General features: G+C 41.5%; 1 protein-coding gene across 7 annotated transcripts in view; it reads left to right on the forward strand.

Moving 5' to 3' along the window:
- The window catches only part of LOC138821426 (F-box/WD repeat-containing protein 11-like), a 99,683-nt gene that overhangs the window by 55,115 nt on the left and 25,801 nt on the right, over positions 1–18,767 (forward strand). For 6 of the 7 annotated variants that reach the window (XM_070013633.1, XM_070013630.1, XM_070013632.1 and 3 more), the window contains 3 exons: positions 2,850–3,075; positions 11,954–12,140; positions 12,753–12,843. In XM_070013633.1, coding sequence (XP_069869734.1) covers positions 2,850–3,075; positions 11,954–12,140; positions 12,753–12,843 — 504 coding nt within the window. Of the gene's footprint in view, positions 1–103; positions 124–2,849; positions 3,076–11,953; positions 12,141–12,752; positions 12,844–18,767 lie in introns of those variants that run through there. The other variant, XM_070013637.1, reaches the window with a different exon arrangement.

Below are 18,767 nucleotides of genomic sequence, written 5' to 3' on the forward strand. Positions count from 1 at the left end.
TCTCTTTTGTGTAGTTTTGCTAGTTTCAGAATCCACCCTACTTTATCATCTTTTCCAGAGGGGAGTGGCACTGCACATAGTAAAGAATTTTGGAGTTTTCACAAAGATTCTCTAACGTGTTTGGTAGGTGGCATAGTTGGACATCACTCCAAATGTATATAACATTGACGATTATTTTTCTCTTTAGCTCCTGATTCCCACTTTCTCTTTCATATTTCCTATTCATTTCTTTTCCCCTTTTGTCTCCTCAACTGTTTTAATTGTCAGTTTTCTTCCAATACCCCAGATTTTGGGGAAAGTTAGGAGGAAGAACATGCAGTTTCATGGTATATCTCCTTCCCCAAGGCAAAACAAATCTAAATCTGAAAAGAATAATATAAAAGTTCTATGAGCTCACTTGATTTGAACCTAAAGCAGTAGATTAGTTAACAAGAATAATGTATAGCCAGCATATTTAATATGAAATAAAACAATGTGAGAAAGATTTTACTGGGCTGAGCAGGGAAATGGAAGTCAAATATGAAAAATGCTATATAATGACACTGGTTTTGTTTTTGGGGTTTTTTTTTTTGTATCTTTTATATCCATTATTTTACAATAGGACTTTCTTCATTTTCAAAATTGCCACGGTTCTAAACACTTACAGTTAGTTTGTTCATGGTGTACAAATACTTTTAAGGAAATTAGATGGTTAAGAACCTGGCTATTAATGGAATAATGACCCCTTTGCTTTTAAAAGGAAATAATGGGTTTGAAAGTGCTTTGTAAATTATAAACCATGCACAAATGCAAGCTAATAGCATCATTATATTTAACCTGTTATGAAGCAATTATTTTGTAAAATTATTATCATCATCAAAAATGTATAAATGAAGGAGAAAAGAAATGTGACTTATTCTCAAGATGAGACACATTTGGTATAACTGTGATCATAGTGCTGCACCTTTTTTCCTTAGTATTATTCCGTGTGTGTGTTCTCTTATTATGGTTTTACTTTATGAACATAATTTTAGTGACTACATTCTAGTTTTCTATGTAGGTATGTTATAATTTAACCAGTTGCCTATAATTAGGCAGTTTTAATTTTTTCACTTACAACCTAGTGGTTATTTTATTCTTAAAGATAGCACAGACAGCTTTTTTATGCCTATCGGTATTGTCATAACAAATAATTTTTGCTTCATATCTATTTTGAACTCATTTTTGGAGTCTGTTAGGAATGTCTTTCTACAAGCAAATTTAAAATTTTTTTGGTCATTGACGCCCCCTGGTGGTCACTGGTGCCCTGCGCTCTCATCCAGGTTCCTGGGGGGACAAGACCTGTGGGCAGTGGGTGATGAGATTGGAGAAGTGTCTCCAGACCCCGCCTCTAACGTAGATGCAAGGGTTTACTTCACACAGGAAACTTAGAAGGTTGTGGGTTTGTTTTTTTTAATGAAGAATGGTTGAAAGCTGATCTGGAGATTAACAGAGGATGTCTTCTTTCTGGGATAGGTTAATTCTACTTTAAGATAGGTGACATACCAATAGCAAAAGTTCTTGGTTCTTTCTGTGTAAGGGTCTGAAATACAAGGGCCTAATGAAGTGAACAGACATTTGTGATTCGACTTTCCAGCTCTCAAAATTCTCTTGCAGGTGATTCTGTCTGATATTACCTGGGGAGAGGCTATCAGGGGTGATGGGTAGATGACTCGATTGTCAAATGTTTGAGAGCAGGGATTATTTTGTTTATAAATAGGGAAGTTATTGGTCTTTTCAAATCAGTAGCAGTTGTGGCTTGAGTCTAGAGATTCAGATTATTTTTCAAGACAATGCCTAACTCTTCTCTGGGGCAGTATCAAGGATTAAACTCTTCCAATGAGCTATGTTCCTTGTCCTATAGTTTTGATTAAAAATGTACACACACACCTACATACAGAGGTATGCTATACAAGGACATATAGGTAGATTTGATGAAAAATTCATATGGTAGAAGAATGTATTTGTTACTCGTAAAGTACCTACTTGAAACAAGAAACCTTCTAGATACAGCATGGTTTACTTTGAATAATTTTCTGAGAAGATAAGCAGAAAGTCTGAGAATTTGTTAGAAATACAGATTCTCAGGCTCTCTAGATAAGTACGATCAGAACCCTGACAGATCTGTGCATCCACAAGAGAGTAGCCTTACCTAGACTCCTCTGCCCCTTGTGTCTGCAGTCAGTATTAGGCTGAACATACTCAATGGAAAATTTGAGAGAGTGGAAGAGGTAAAGATAATCCCATATTCACATAACTTTTATTTCAATATAATTGTTATAGAGTTGTTTTATTATTGATCTTATTTCCCATAATCTATTTGATAAGCTCAACTTTACTATAGATGTGTATGTATATATTTAGGTTGGTATGTAAATGAAAAACATAGTATGTGTACTGTTTGATATGTACTATCAACTCTTGCAAGGGTCTTGAAGAGTTAACTCATATATAAAGAGGACTATTGTATATAGCATTTACTTTCAATTTTGAGGAAGTGAAACAAACTATGTCAGTAACTTAGCATTTTGCTATCAGGAAGTTAATTCCTCTCCAAAATTAGTATCTAATAGCACAAGTTTGGAATAAGCATGGGAGAATGGTTATTTAAAATGACATTAGCTTTAACTGACATTTAGCTATAACTTCTGCATTTAGTGTGGTAATGAGTGCATTTTTAATTCCTTACTGCATCAACTAATAAAGAAGTCTTTGACTTTCAAGTAAAATTGCTTTCTTAAGATTACTTAAGGGTATAAAGCATTTCTAAAGAAATACCAATTAGATCTCTTTCTTTTGTCAAACTATCCATTTGTTATTTTCTAAAATAGATAAGCAATGGAACATCATCTGTGATCGTCTCCAGAAAGAGGCCATCAGAAGGAAACTACCAGAAAGAAAAGGACTTGTGTATTAAATATTTTGACCAGTGGTCTGAATCAGATCAAGTGGAGTTTGTGGAGCATCTTATTTCACGAATGTGTCATTATCAGCATGGACATATTAACTCTTACCTGAAACCCATGTTGCAGCGGGACTTCATTACAGCGTTACCAGGTAACTGTACTGACAGCAGCTGGGCAGTGGAGAGATGCCTAGCCTCGGGGTCTGGTGGGGTGAGGGCATGTTTCTGAAGGGAGTGAGTGAGGACTATGTGAACCATTGTTGGAGCCATCCGCTGTATTGGTAAATTAAATTCTAATTCTTTGTCATGTGCCATTGGTTATTACTCCCTTCTATTCATTTAGTTTTTTTAATTGCTTTTTAAAAGAAATGATACTTTTACATTTTGATATAACCTATATGCCGTGTTCACTTTGCCTTCATGTGTTATATATATATAATAATATGTATATATTATACATTATATAGATGTTGTTTGTTTTTTGTGCTGATCCTGGGGCTTGAACTCAGGGCCTGGGTGCTGTCCCTGAACTCTTGCTCAAGGCTAGTGCTCGCCACTTGAGCCACAGCTCTACTTCCAGGTTTGTTTGTTTTTGTTGTTGTTGTTTTAATGGTTTATTGGAAATAAGTCTCAAAGACTTTCTTGCTTGGGCTGGCTTCAAACCTTGATCCTCATATCTCCACATCCTGATTAGCTAGGGTTACAGGCGTGAGTCCCCAGCACTCTGCTGTATATGTAATTTTAAAAATAAAAGAACTGTTTTTCTTTCAGTTTGTATGCTTGTTAAATGTCCCAGAGTTTAGGATGTTTCTGAAGTGATTCTTGGGGAAAAGGAAAGGAACAAAGAAAATTAGTAACATGTCTTTATTGCCTCTTTTGCTGGCTTTAAACCGTGATCCTCAGATCTCAGCCTCCTGAGTAGTTAGGATTACAGGTGTGAGCCACCAGAGCCCAATTTTATTACAGCATTTTTTTTTATTAGTAAGGTTTTTTAAATTGTGAAAATACCATACAGAGGGGTTACAATTACATGAGCAAGGTATTGAGTAAATTTCTTATCAAGCATTGTCGCCTCCTCCTTTGTTTCCTCTTACCACCCTGCCCTCCCCTCTCCCCCCGCCCCGCGCCCTCCCACCCCCTTATTACAGCTTTGAACCTCATTTCTGCATTCCCTCTCACATAGACACTCTCCCTTACACATACGGAGGCAGGACATGTGTATGATACACAACTTTGACTTTTCTAAAAAGAGACTTTCCTCTTTTTTAGGAGCAGTTTTAGGTTTAGGGCAAATTTAAATGAGAATTACTGAGAAGACTGTGTCCTCTGTCTTCCACCCTTCTCCCTTCTGCATCACCTGCCCTCCTGTTAGTGCCTGCCACAGAGCTGTGCACCTGTTCCAGTCCACAGACCTACCCTGACACGTCACCATCCCACAGGTTCACACTACTTGAGGGTTTTTCTAGATGCTCTAAGTTATGGGCTTAGACAAACATAGAGTGACATGTTCCCACCTTAGAGTGCCCTACAAAGTAGTTACACAATTCTTTTTTTTTTTTTTTTTGAGGGGGGGGGTCCGGTCATGGGGCCTGAACTCTGGGCCTGGGCGCTGTCCCTCAGCTCTTCAGCTCAAGGCAAGTGCTCTACCACTGAGCCACCTTCCCAGCTTCCTAGTTATACAATGCTTGACTTTCTGACCACTCACTCTTTTCTCTTAACACTAACCCATGTAAGGTGTGAAGATTTCACTCAGAGAGAGAATGCTGGCCATAACACTTTGCTCTAGCATTGCCAGTGGGATTGCTGGTTACTTCTGTCATCCAGGATAGGTCCAAACGCAGCTTGGGGTGAACTGCACTGTTGCATTTCCACAGCCTGCTGTCCTGTCAGGCTGCAAGTGCTCCCCTGACTGTGATGCCCTGCTGTCAGTACTTCACAGCACATGGGGCCCAGAATCAGGCTCAGGTCTGAGAACTAGCTTGCAAATGAGCAGGCTAGCTTCTGATTTCAAACTCCACCAGCTGAGCTACAGTCCCAGCCCTGATCCTAAGCCTTCTTCCAAAAGTTTTATGCTTGTTTCCTGGGAAGGGAGCGCAGAAGGTATTCTAGAACTAGCCAAGGAAGCTCGACTCTTCTGATACTTTTCATGTTGAAATGTTTCATGACTTGTCCATGTCTCATATTAGTATCTTCAGAAAAGCAAAATATGAACCATTTCTTTCTAGAATTATAGTAATGAACTTCTGACAGGAATCTTAGCCTTCAGTCCTCTTTTTCCTTGTATAGATTAGAAAGCTGAAGATTAGAAACCAGATAAAGCGGTTGTGTTATGCATTCTGGTTATTGTTTAGATGGTAGGAGGCATTGGTTTAAAAATTAGTGCAAAGGCTCCCTTGTGGGCTTTTCCTGCACTGTCTGGCTTCAAACTTCAACCTGCAGTCCTCAAATCTCAGCATCCTGAGTAGCTAGGACTACAGATGTGAGCCACTGGCATCCAGATTTATAAGTGCAATTTTAACTAAATGAAGTCTTGCCTTTATTTTCTCAAGCACATCAATTTATTGTTTGTTTTCTGCTGGCAGGATTTTATTTGCTTGCCTTTAATTAACTTCCCAAATGGCTAACAGGAAACGCCCTTATATTTACAGAATAGCCACAAGGTGGCACTGTGGCGGTTCTCTTGAGTTACAGAGTTTAATTTCAAGCAATCCCTGCTTTGGAGAAGAGGCAGGACAGAGGCACATGTGTTATGTATATAAATACAGCTAGTATAATTGCGTAAAATTCCATTTTCATTACAGCGAGTTTTAAGGTATTGTCCATATCTCTATTAATGGGGAATTTTGTGGTATTGAATGTTACGTGAAATGAATGGACTGTTGGCTGGGACATGGAAATATTTTTGTTAAAATGCTATTTGTTTTAACAGGATTTGATCTGAACATACATACATATGTCAGAATATTTCATACTCATGAATCTAATAGCTGGAGACAAGCTGGCCAAGTTGATTGTGTTAGTGTCTAGTAGACTTGGCTTAAACCTGGCTGTAGTTCTTTAATACCAACCCTGCCTTACCAGCATTGTGGGAAAAACAGGCTCGTGTGTATGTATGTACACACTTGGATTTAGTAACATATGAGCAACTTTCTGGTGATTATACTATCTTAATGTTTAACTTTGTGTAGGAGGTCTTGAGTTTGACTTTGTTTTGTTTTTAGTGATTAATTGGGGATAAGAATCTCACAGATTTTCCTGCCCTGGGCTGGTTTTGAACCCCTATCCTCAGATCTCAGCCTCCTGAGCAGCTAGGATTGCATGGTGTGTGGACTGGCACCCAGCAAGTTTGACTTGTTACTTTGTTAAAATCGACAATCACTTTAAACACTTGATTGTGAAGACATTAGTTCTATAAAAATCATCTATACTTTTGGCATTTTTACTGTTTAGTATGAATATTGTACCTGTCAGTATAGGAGAAATGGAAAATGTTTGTGGTTTCTGGCTCCTTTTGGTTCAGTGGAAAAAGTGATAATTATGAATAGGCTTTTCTAAAAATCATGGTAAATGTTTAGTCTGCAGTGTCAATTTCTGTTGGCTAGGTTGTAAGAACTGTTGTTAAAGAGCAATTTTATTCCATTTGAAATATAGAGATAGGCTGCACTTCAAAAACTATGATGAGCATTGATGATCAGTTTGGTGAGAGAATTTTGAAACCCTTGGCTCCCTGGCCATGGTTTATTACTTATCTTACCCTCAAGTAAGGCTGGAAAACCACTATGGACTACGGGGAACTAGATCAAAGGTCTTGAGAGATGGGGGAAAGACAGAGCATAGCTCAGGCTATAGGCTGGGTGCAGAGATCCCAGTAGGACAGAGAGAAAGAGCATATCCTCAAGATCAGACAGTTACATAACATACCTGTCATCCAGTGGTACTCTGAGGATATCCGTTTAAAAACAGAACAAAACCCACTAAACCCCAGAGATGCTTCTCCAGAGGTAATTGTTAGATGTTTTAATTTCGGAGCTGATACTGTAGAGCTGTTTGGTTTCCTGGATACTTAGTAGGAAAAGACATGGGACTTTTCACTTCATTTCTGTCTGAATGCTTGTTGGCTAATTCCAAGTGATAGGTGCCTGTGGACAAACTTGCTTTCTGTAGTTGCATTGTTTTGTTAAAAGGTTTCTAACTTCTGATTTTATTAGCTCTGGGACTGCCGAGTGGGAAAGGAAGTTTCTTTGTAGCTAGCTGCTCTTTGAGATACTTCTCCAAAAGAATGGGAGTTTCTGTACTTGCATGATCCTAAGCAGTTGTGTCCGCCTGGCTCTAGTCAAGGCCATTGAAATGACATCACACATTTGAGTTTGATTTTGTTAGTTTATGTACGTATTTAGCTTTGAAATGTGTGCCTTTTAATTTTGTTTGTGATTTGGAATTTCCAGACTTTGACGTGGTGCCTGTAATGAGCACAGGGCAGTGTCTGCAGCACTGTGGCCTCCTTTTCCTGAGGCTGGAGCGTGTCCTCAGGAGAGGTGGTAGGAGACGTGGGGGCCGGGGCGGGGGTGAGGGGTGCAACCTGATAGGGTAATGAGAGCCAGACGTAGACTCTGAGGGAAATGCTGAGCTCTTAACACCGCAGAGTGCTTTTTTAGCTCAAGCAAATGGACTGCTTCATTTAGCAACTTCTATGTTCTGAGTGGTCTGGGAAACCAGAAAGTTCCAGAATGTGCATGGCCCAGGAGTGACTAGCCTGAGGTCCCCAGATACAGAGTGTGTGATTCCTACTCTTCTCCAAGCGTTTTGGAGGCTATGGGTCTTATACCAAGGCTAGGACTTAGGTTTTTGCTAGAAGAGATGTAAGATGTGCATTTTTCTATTACATGTTCCACATAGGTGAAGATTGTTATTTAGACCCCTTGACCACTGGTATCAGCTAAGCAGATTTGGGGGAAAGGAAGCAGAGAAGGAAGGCTGACAGTTAGGACTACCTGCTACGTACCAGGCTCTTTTTGTCTAAGAACATTGAGAGTTTCTGTCTTAGAGAGGTATTTTGTAGATGATACAGAATAGTCCATTTGAAGCATTTAATATCATTTTTATGTTATGAAAGTCAGATCTAGAAAGGAAAATGGATTTGCTTAAGGTCATGTAGATCATGACAAAACCAAGCCTTGAGTCAGGTTATCTTACTTGATATCTAATACAACTGAAAAACACTGCCTCCTCTAAGGATGAAGTGAATTTACAGTCAGAACCGAAGGAGATCAGTCTAGCCTCTGTGGATGTCACTGAGATGGTGTTTACTTGTTCAGAAACTTACTGATAGTTGTGAGCATTCTGTAAAGGGGAGGTCAGAGAGGACGAAAAGGGATTTCTTCACTGGGCCTCATTAACCAGAGGTTTGTTCAGGAGGGCAAGAGATCTGGGGAACCTGTTTTTGTTGCTGTCTGTTTGAACACCAGTCATCCCAGAGGACTCAGATACAGCCACACATGCTTTACCTTGGCTAGTGGTCTCACACTAACTTCTTTTGTCATGTGGAAGGTTTGCATGCTGGCTTCCCAGTTCACATACAAGCCATGGGCCTTGCAGCCAGCCACTGAGACCAGAAAGAGCAACTCCCTTTGTATTCTTGTCTTGTTATTTTATCTCAGAGAGCAGAGGATTCAAGAAGGGAAGTGATTAGCAGTGTATATATAACTAGGAAGAGTGAGTAATGTGGACATAATAAATGGTGGCAAGTGATTGTATTCTAATATGTATAGAAGCAATCACAGAGGAAATTCAAACATGAGCTGAATTTGTTATCCTGTGGCTAGACTCTTTTAAAAAATAATTTGAGTATGATTTTGGTATGATGAAATTATAGTCAGGATAAATACAGCCTCAGCTTATCATAGCTGAGGTGCTGTGAATTTGGTGGTGTGCTGAATGTGTTAGCCACAGTGATTGGGGCATATGTGATTATCCCTGGGCTTTGCTTGGTGATGGACAATGAAAGAAAGGGGCACATGGCCATGGAGAGTCACAAAAGGATGCCGAGTCTTTGAGAATACCATCCAGAAGACTGATGGCCAGGGTCTAGTGCCCCGCACGTTTAGAACGATCCGAGAGAGTCGAGAACAAAGCACTCGGGGTATTGCTTGGAGAGAGGCTCACTATACACATTGAAGTGCTGGTGTGCTTCGATTAGAGAGCATAGTGGCAATAGAAAGAAACCTCGTGCCAGGTCTTCTTTTCCTTTCTAAGACTAATGGCCTCAAATAAGGAGTGAAAGAAACATTGTAATCAAGATTTGAATATGTTTAGGAATACTGTGAACAAGCAGGCCTGAAAACATGATTTACCAAGATAGTGACAGAACGATGGAACTGCAGAACACTGAGAAGACATAGAAACCAGCGCAGCGCTCTGGGCGCACGTGTCCGGGTGCAGCTTGTTAGCCTTACGGAAGAGTACCCAGAGGTGGTTGCTGAGCACCGCTGAAGACGGGGTGCTTAGGGAGATTAACTGTTACGTTCGATACTGACTTTCTAGCATGATTCTTTTTCTCTTGGATCCAAGACCAGGACTTTACTTGGTATGGGATGCTTTTGCTCTTTGGCTGGCACTCTTCTGAGTCACACCTCCAACCCCTCTAGCACTGTTCCTAATTTCAGCAGTAAATTAGCACCTGAAAAGATTTTTGTGGGGCCCATAAACCTAGACATATCTATATAGAATGTTAAAAGCTGTTACCTCTTAGAAATGAGATTTAAAGACTTAACCTTTTTTTTCTTAGATAGGTTATCATTTTTCTGTAGTGAACATAGATTATAGAGGCTGGAGCCAACATATAAATAACAGATTGCACGTGTAGTCATTCCTCCAAGGGCCACAGGACAACCATGCGGAGGTCACTTGTATGTGTTTGTCTGAGTGACCCTGAGGACTGGCTAGAACGCTGAGGGCTGGGCCAGTGTAGGGGACAATTGAAACTGGAGATCAGAACCCTGAGTAAGAATAGTGAAGGCCTGGAGACCAGCCTGGTGGGAAATGGAGAACTTCACAGGTGCTGTCCTTGGTTCTGGCCCATTTAATGTGGTTCCACAGTTGGGGGAAAGACTTGCCGACCTTTGCCCATTACGTAGATCTGACCTCGAAAGTCCACTCTTCAAAATTTCTAGATGGGTAGGTCAGGTATTGCTTTGAAGGTACCTTCTAGTAAGGAGATAATGCTACATGTATCAGCTCCTAACCGGCGACAGAATTAGGGGAGATGGTTTTTTTGGTGGTTTTTGTTTGTCTGTTTGTTTTCCCGGTCCTGGGGCTTGAACTTGGCCTGGGCGCTGCCCCTGAGCCTCTTGGTGCTCAAAGCTAGCGCTCTACCACGTGAGCTGCAGTGCCACTTCCAGGAATAGTTTTAACAGATGCTGATGGGCTTTTTGCCACTTGGGAAGTCTGCTAGGAGATGACGGAAAGGGTTGCTGGAAGGAGACCGATACCCCAGTTAGGAGAAAAGAGATTACTGGGAGAGCCGGCTGGCTGGGCTGCACCAGCACTGGTGCAGCAGCCTGACGAATGGTGGAGTGAGGTTTTTAGGGAAGGGGAGGAAGTGACCTCAGAGCCGGGGAGGGGGCTCCCCGCTGACCAGCAGGTGTACAGTGACCACTGACCTGGTCCACTTACCTGGTGGTCCCCCGGGTGAGGGATGGGTAGGGAGGGTCACGCGCAGTTTTGCAAGGGGAAGAGAACAGAGGGAAGGGGGAGTCGACAGTGGTTTCTCCCACAAAGAGAAAAGGGGCGTTCTGTCTTTGACTGTGTGTCCCGAAGATAGCAGGTTCAAAGCTGGAGGATTTGCTCTAGTCCAGGCTAATCAACAGAGTAACAATATCATAGTTTGTAAAGCCTCTTTTTTATTGCTTTGCTTTATTTGCTGGCCTCAAAGTGGAGATCCTCTTGCCTTCTGAGTGTTTGTAGTACAGGTGGGCATCTCCATGCCTGGTTTTACTCATTGTTTCATGCTGTATTTTTCAAATAAGGCCTAGGCTGTACCCCTAAAGAAATGGGCTACAAATTTAATAATTCACTGGTCTTTACCACTAAGCTTGTTAAAGAGAACAGGCATTAACTTTGTAGACTTCTCTATTGTCTTCAAAATCTATTCACAAGTTTGTTACCATTTTGTAGAAAATCAAGACTACGGGATGTTACATGTCATAAACTAGTAAGAACTAGTCTGTGAGTTTGGGACAGGAAGTTGGGATTTTCTATGTGTTCCGTGTGCTTATTTAACGCTATAGAGAAATAGGCCTGGGGAAGAGCTTGCTTTCTTTACCCGGGGACCCAGGAAGGAGCTGACAGGTAGGAGCAGTGACTCCTGTAGTCCGCTCCTCTCCACTGTAAATGACAGGCTCTCAAGTAATTTGTAGACATGTTGCGATTGCTTTTAAGGCTTTTTACCATATGTTTGGGAACAAAAAGTGCTAACCACAACAGGGAGATATAATGATTGACAAAAGCACATTGAAGTACAATTGACTTCAGCTCTTAGTTTGTCATAGCACTTTCCAAACTAAATCTGGGTTGTTTCTCCTTCTTGCCTGGGAGAAGGGACTCAAGGATTGTGATTTGTTGAGAGAGACAGTGAGTGACGGCAATAAACACGAGTTTTGTAAGAAATCCTGAGTTCCAGTCCTGCTTCACCCCTTAGCAGAGCTTTGAGTACTCTGCCTCTCTGCACTCATCTGTACAGTTTGGGGAGCCATTGCCCCTTACGGGCTTTGTAAAAAAGATGTTTTTTAATCCTAATATCTGATAAATAAGTAACTGTCCAGGCTTAGCTTTTACACCAGGAAACAGTTGTCCTAACAAAAAACAACCAAAGTGATGCAGATATGTTTGTGAACTTGAACATCTCATATACTTACGGATCTTTTCATATGAAGTATTTCATCTGGGTCAGGATTTCTTCCTTTCTGTTACCTTAAAGGAGATGAAGGCTGGTATATTTCCATCTCCCTGCCCATTCCTTTTTCTCTTTTGTAGAGCAAGGCTTAGATCATATAGCAGAAAACATTCTTTCCTACCTGGATGCCCGGTCCCTGTGTGCAGCTGAGCTGGTGTGCAAGGAGTGGCAGCGTGTGATCTCAGAAGGAATGCTGTGGAAGAAGCTGATTGAAAGGATGGTACGCACCGATCCTCTGTGGAAAGGGCTGTCTGAAAGAAGAGGGTGGTAAGTACTCTGCTTAGTCCTTCCCAACAAGTTTCTTTGTCGTATAGCCAGCTTGATGCAAATTTGATAGCTTGGGAGGATGAATTGCCAGGAACTAGGGGATGCTAGAATTTCCATTTCTGACATGTGCTAAATGGCTCGGTTAGCACAGAGAAAGAGAGCTACAGACCAGGACACAGGGAGTTGGGAAGAGCAAGGTTGAGGTCTTGGCCTAAGTTATATTTTTCACAAAGCTATATTAACACTTACTAAGCTCTCCAAAATGAACGCCTAGATCATTGTGTGTCCCGGTTCTCAGAAAACAAAAGGCAAGCAAAATGACAGAGTTATGAATTGAATTAAACTTTCTCTAAGATGGAAATTTAATTTTCAGAAGCCCTGCTTTTGACTGAGGTACATGGCCCAGTGGTACAGCACTGACCTGGCATGAACAAGGAGATCCACCGGTAGCACTGCAGGAAAAACAAAAGAATAACAAATCCTGGTTTTGAACTGTTAAAGCTCAATCTAAGCCTACAGACATGAAAGATAGAAGAAATCTTTGTTAGTACCATGCTTAAGTAACATTCTCTGTTTTGTGTCTAAAATACAACATTTGTTTTTCTTTGCCAGGGATCAGTATCTGTTTAAAAACAGACCCACAGATGGCCCTCCTAATTCATTTTATAGATCTTTATACCCAAAGATTATCCAGGATATAGAGGTAACTTTATGATTTATCTGTTTTATGGGCTCTTTGGGTCTTCTTCTCACCTTTTTATATTGCCTTATCGTGTTTTGTTGTTCTAAACTCATGAAAATAGTCATATGTGTAGTTGTTTACCTTGTAGAATAATGTCTTAATGTGTAACCTGCATCTATTCTTCAGATTTTTTTAAAAGCAAAAGCTGCTCAGGTACCTGTGGCTTATACTAGCTCTTTAGGAGTCCAAGATCTGAGGATTGCGGTTTGAAGCCAGACCAAGCAGGATGAAGGTCCCTGAGACTCCCAACCTCAACTTAATCAGCAGAAAGCCAGATATGGAGCTCTGGCTCCAATGGTAGAATGCCAGCCTTGAGCAGAAAAGCTAAGGGACAGCACCCAGATTCGGAGTTCAAGCTCTGCCCCTCCTGTCCCAGGCAAAACCATCTGAAATGCTTCTGCAAAGTTACCAAAACAGCTCAGAAGTTATTTTAAGCAGAGTAACTTATGACTGTAGACCGTTTTGGATTTCTGTGTAACTTCTCCAGACTAGAAAAACTCGATAAACTTGAGATGCACTAGAGATGTTTGCTGGTGTTCATGTGTTCTATTATTTAACTCCTTTCCTTGAACCAGGAGAGACGTGCACAGGCATTTCTTGTGAATGTTTTCACCTATGTTCCTGGCTGCTCTGGGCTTCTTCAGTCTATCCTCCTTGGAGGAAAAGTTTAGCCTCCATTAGGGCATTAGGGCAGTGCTGTATCTCCCATAAAGTTACATTGAGCTTCCCAAACGTGATAAGATTTACCATGCCAGAAATCATTAGTGGGAAAACATGCATTTTTTTGGAATACTGTCCCTCTGCGCCCTTTTCAGACAGATGTGAACTAATGGCTCCACCCCATTAATGGTAAATCTAAATGTTGCTGGAATATTACTATTTTAAGAGACAGTCTCTTGCATATTATGCTCTCTAAAACGACCTTAACATAACCTTTTAGATAGAATTAAATAATATGCCAGACAAATCATAACCTTTAGGAATTAACTGACCCACTGTTAGTTTAGAACTTAGAATTGGGGCTGTGAAGGTGGCTCAGTGGTAGAGCGCTTGCCTTGCATGCATGAGGCCCTGGGTTCGATTCCTCAGTACCACATAAACAGAAAAAGACAGAAGTTGGGGCTGGGAAGGTGGCTCCGTGGTAGAGTGCTCACCCCACATGCACAAGGCCCCAGGTTTGATTCCTCAGCACCACATAAGCAGAAAAGGCTGGAAGTGGTGCTGTGGCTCAAGTGGTAGAGCGCTAGCCTTGAGCTGAATTGCTGAGGGACAGCACCCAGGCCCAGAGTTCAGGCCCCACGACCAACCAAAAAAAAAGTGAGACATAATGTTAGCTGTAGTCTGAATGTGTGTGTGTGTGTGTATTTCAGGGAGACGAGCTGTCTCTAGATACCGCTACTAAGTCATTGCTCAACTCTCAGATAGGACATGCTGGGGTTTGTTTTGTTTTGTTTTTGTTAGTTGTGGGGCTGAACTCTGGGCCTGGGTGCTGTCCCTCAGCTCTTCAGCTCAAGGCAAGCACTGTACCACTTGCCACAGTGCCACTTCTGGCTTTTTATTTGTATGTGGTGCTGAAGAATCGAACCCAGGTCCTCATGCATGCAAGGCAAGCATTCTACTGCTGAGCCACCTTCCCAGCCCTTCTTGCTGTTCTTTAATGAGTGTTGAGGGGCAGCTATTATGAAGTACTCAATTTCCTTGGGTGGTTTTATCAAGTCACCCTTTTTGTTTTGAGAAGGGGGCTGTTAATAAACAGAAATGATAGAAGAACTTCATCAAGTTGAAGATTTAATTACACAGAAGGAAGGCTGTTAAATCCTCATGACTACTGTTGCAGTCAGCAGTATGTACTCAGTAGTCTGTGGTGTGACGCTGCTTATCATAACCATTTCATCAGGCTGAAGAAATGTTACACAGTTAGCAGATGCAGGAGGGCAGAGCTGTGGCACAAAACGTTTTGTGCCATGATGGATTTCCCAGTGGCTGGTAAAGTGTGGCCTGGGAGAACACACTGGTTGGTCACAGTAGTCCCTTCCAGATTTTGTGGGCTAAGTCTCTTAGTATAAGGGATGACACTTATACTTCAGTATAGTCACTAATGGCTATGTGACAGAACTAATGTTCCACTAATGAAGCATTTTATACAAACACTTACTAGCATTTTGTAATATGTTTTCTCATTAAACAGATTGGGCAAATCTTGAAAAATTGTTTCAAGTCCTTATGTAAAAATTGAAGAGACATGGGCTCAAAAATGTCTTGCTCTAGGTCACCTAGCCATTGAGTGATGGAGTCTGGAATACACCTTAAACTCTTCTGCCTCAGATATGCCTTGTGTTATGTGGATTGCTGGTGTTCCCTCAAGATAAAATTCTCCCCTCTGTTTCAGGAGTGTGGTTTGTTCTGTCCAAGTTAGACATACTTGGAGAAAGCTCTTGCAATGATCCATGAATCAGACAACTGAGAACTCACCCGTAGGCTCTGCTCCTGTGGCTGGTATTAAACCAGCAAGATGTAGTTATTATAAGTACCTTCCTTTAAGTATGCCACGAACTATATTGTATGACTATCAGATTTAATTTTTATAAGGTACACATTATTGTCCTTGTCGATAATAAAGAAAAATTGAGATTTACTGTCCTCTTTTTCCTTTTTCTATCTCAACCTTTAGCGTTGTTCTTGCTGGTTTCTAAAATCCTTCCCTGAATTTGCCTGATGAGCACAAGGAAATACTTACCTCTGAACTTTGCCCTTCCACATCGACCCACTAAAAACAGGCTAAATTTTAAGAAAAAAGACAGCCTGACTTAGTGGCCAGCTCCCATTATTCATGCAAGGATCTTCTGGGAAGTGAAGAAATGAGAAGTGAAGAGAGTAAACATTCATTCTTAGCTTTCTGCAAAGATGGATCTCTTCTGGATATTCTTATCACATAGAAAGGGTTTGCAGGGCCTCTGAATGGAGCTGGGATTCCTGGGAAGCCCAAGGCTCCCTCCTAAAAGAGGCAGCCATGTTCTTGGTTGCAGTTTGGAGTCACAGTCACCCTTGTACTTATTGTTAATGGTGGCTTATTGCTAAGCACTTTACTAGAGTAATATAATTTGATCCCCAAATTGTTAAAACTAAGATTCTTATTCCAACATACACACACACACACACACAAACACTGTAACAAAGCTCTGATGTCCTGAACTTAAATGTTTCTCTTTTGAAAACATTTCCAGAGTAGTGACAAACCCCCTCATGCAACATACCTAGTTCTCTGTACGCTGGAGTAGAGGCTTTGGCCTCTCCTTGGGATAGACTTTTGGGAAAATGACGGTGTACTGGATCACACTTTTCTATAAACCACATTATATTCAGGGAAAGTGGAGAGCTTTTTTGTGGTTTGCAAAACTTGATATTAACATTGTCTTGACCAGTAAATGTTGAAACTTGCCCACCCACCCTGTTGTGTTTAGGCTTCTAAAAATAATGTTATTCCTCCATACTCAGACATCTGTTTCTACTCTATTGCCAATTTAAATGCTGCTGTATACTCTGTGTCTCATGGCTATTTTCCCAGTATTTTGAAAATTTGCACAGGGTAAGGGGATTTTACAAGTTCTTAACAATCATGAACTATTCCCTCCAGTAGCTGTACCGTGTAATGGCAAGACACAGCGGCAGGTATCCGTGTGAGAGGCGCACCTGTGTGAGACATAGATGCCAGCTGGTGGGAGTGGTTAAGCTCCATTTGATGGCCAAGCATCTTCCTGAAATGTCAGGAGTGCTCAGGCTAGCAGTGTTAATTTTCAGCCTAGGCCAAGAGATTAGCTCCTCTGATGAGAAGATTTTTGGGGGGTTGGGGAAGGATAGGCACTGTTTTTGGTCAGTGTTTTCCACAGACCCTGTGATGAATGCTTTTCGTATCTAATTTTACTTGGTCCCTTCTGATATTTTTAAGGGATTGGACATTACTATTCCTGTTTTTACAGAGGAGGAGATTGTTGCTCAGATGGTCTGAGTGTGCCAAAGCTGCTGCTTGACGTAGGTATTTTCTACTACAGTGGGCAGCCTGCCACTTTTAAAGGTCTAGTTTTCTAATTAGGAGTTGAGGTGAACAGAGTTGGTGGTAGTGTTTCTCAGGCAGACAGTCAGCTGCTTTCGTATGTGGGTGGCCTTGGGAATTGAGGAGCGTACCTTGGGTGGCGTGCAGCTGTCTAGGACTCTCTGATCTGCTCCTAGAAGTTATGCTTGCCTTGGGATTTTGGAGCCTAGTTGTATTTTTTAAATAGCCTTAGCTGAGGACTTCTGAAAACGGCCCACTGGGAATTATTCACAACCTTTTCCTTTTTTAACATTCAGAAATGTCTGTCTTTGTAGAAAGTTGGGCTCTTTATAAGCATCGAGAAGAGAAGCTATTTCCTGACTTCCATTGCACTAAGAAAAGAAGCGTGGTGCCTACCAAAACTTGCTCCGCCCTGTATGTCTTCAGGGTGGTAAGGGTAGTAATGGAGTTGTGACCAAGTCACCCGGTTCAAAGGGCCATCTTAGACCAGTAGAGGGGCATGTAGGAAATTCCCCCACCTCCTCTTGAATGAGGAAAAAAAAATTCAAGCAGTCCATGTAATCATGAACGTGCCTTTTCTGTTCATTGAAATACAGAATAAGAAAGCAATTATGTTTTACCCCTAAGCACAGCTCAGTGAATGTAGAAACTTCGAGTGTGTGGCTAAGCAATGCTGTGTTTGTCTGGTAGCACTTGGGGTTTGCGTGGAGTCGACTTCGCTGGCTTCCAGTGTTCTCACTCAATATGGATAGCCAGTCCCTAGGGTGACAGACCAAGAAATAGACTTCTTACCAGCAAATATTGCCTCCTCAGCTCATACCTGTCACTATCTTAAAAACACTTCTCTACAAGCACGGCGTTCAGTTGAAGAAGTTCTCTATAGTCTGGAACCCCTAGACAGATTGATGCCTGACTTGGCACAGGTAGCAGAGATAGTTCTGAAAAGTGATGCTAAGACATTTTGCTGACTCGCTGGAAATGGTGACCCAGCTTGGACATCCTGACTTCAGAGCAAGTACGATGGGCAGGTTCTCCTGGCATCTCCACAGCAACCTCCTCGCCTCCTGGGTGTTGTAAATACACCACCCTGTTCTTTCAAAGCTCTATGTGGTCTTTGAAGGTACAGATATCTCTAAGACCTTTGCTGAACACTGGGGCCATGCACAGGTTAAGTGGAAATCTCACACCATTTTTGTGTGTGTGTGTGTGTGTGTGTGTGTGTGTGTGTGTGTAACGTGAACACCTGTAGACTTTGATTTTTGTGCTGAGTTGTAGAGTGGATATGGAGGGGAAACACACACCATATTCCTGGAAAGTATACTACCAGAAACATAGCATTTGAGAGATTGTAATGTTTTCAAGAGTACAGAGGATACTTTCTTCAAAGTAAGAGGAGATATGATGTGTTAGACATTAGCTAGTAACTAGGTGCTTATTGTGATAAAGGGATATTTATGGAGATAGACTTACCTTCTCCCAAAGTAGTTAGGCTAGTAGCTATTCAGAGATAATAATTGAAACTTAAACCTTAAACTAAGTGTGACCAGGTATCATTGTCATTATTGTTCTCTAATGTCAAGAACCAAAAATTCAGACTTGTTGTTCTTACCATTACCACTTTTGACCCTGGGAAAACTTGTCTCCACCACCAGACGTGAGGTATTGTGGACCTCACTAAACCGTGGGGGGGGGGGCGGGAGGTATGGTTGTCTCCGGCTATAGTGCTCTTGATCTCCCTCTATTCTGAAGCATAAAGTTTGATGACACCACTCTGTGGCACTGATGTTTTATTTGAACTGTCCATGGAGAGTTCGCTACCTCTAGAGCCATACTT

The sequence above is a fragment of the Dipodomys merriami genome, unplaced genomic scaffold (genome assembly GCF_024711535.1).
Source record: "Dipodomys merriami isolate MVZ:Mamm:240054 unplaced genomic scaffold, mDipMer1.0.p SCAF_915, whole genome shotgun sequence".
In the NCBI taxonomy this organism is placed as follows: Eukaryota; Metazoa; Chordata; class Mammalia; order Rodentia; family Heteromyidae; genus Dipodomys; species Dipodomys merriami.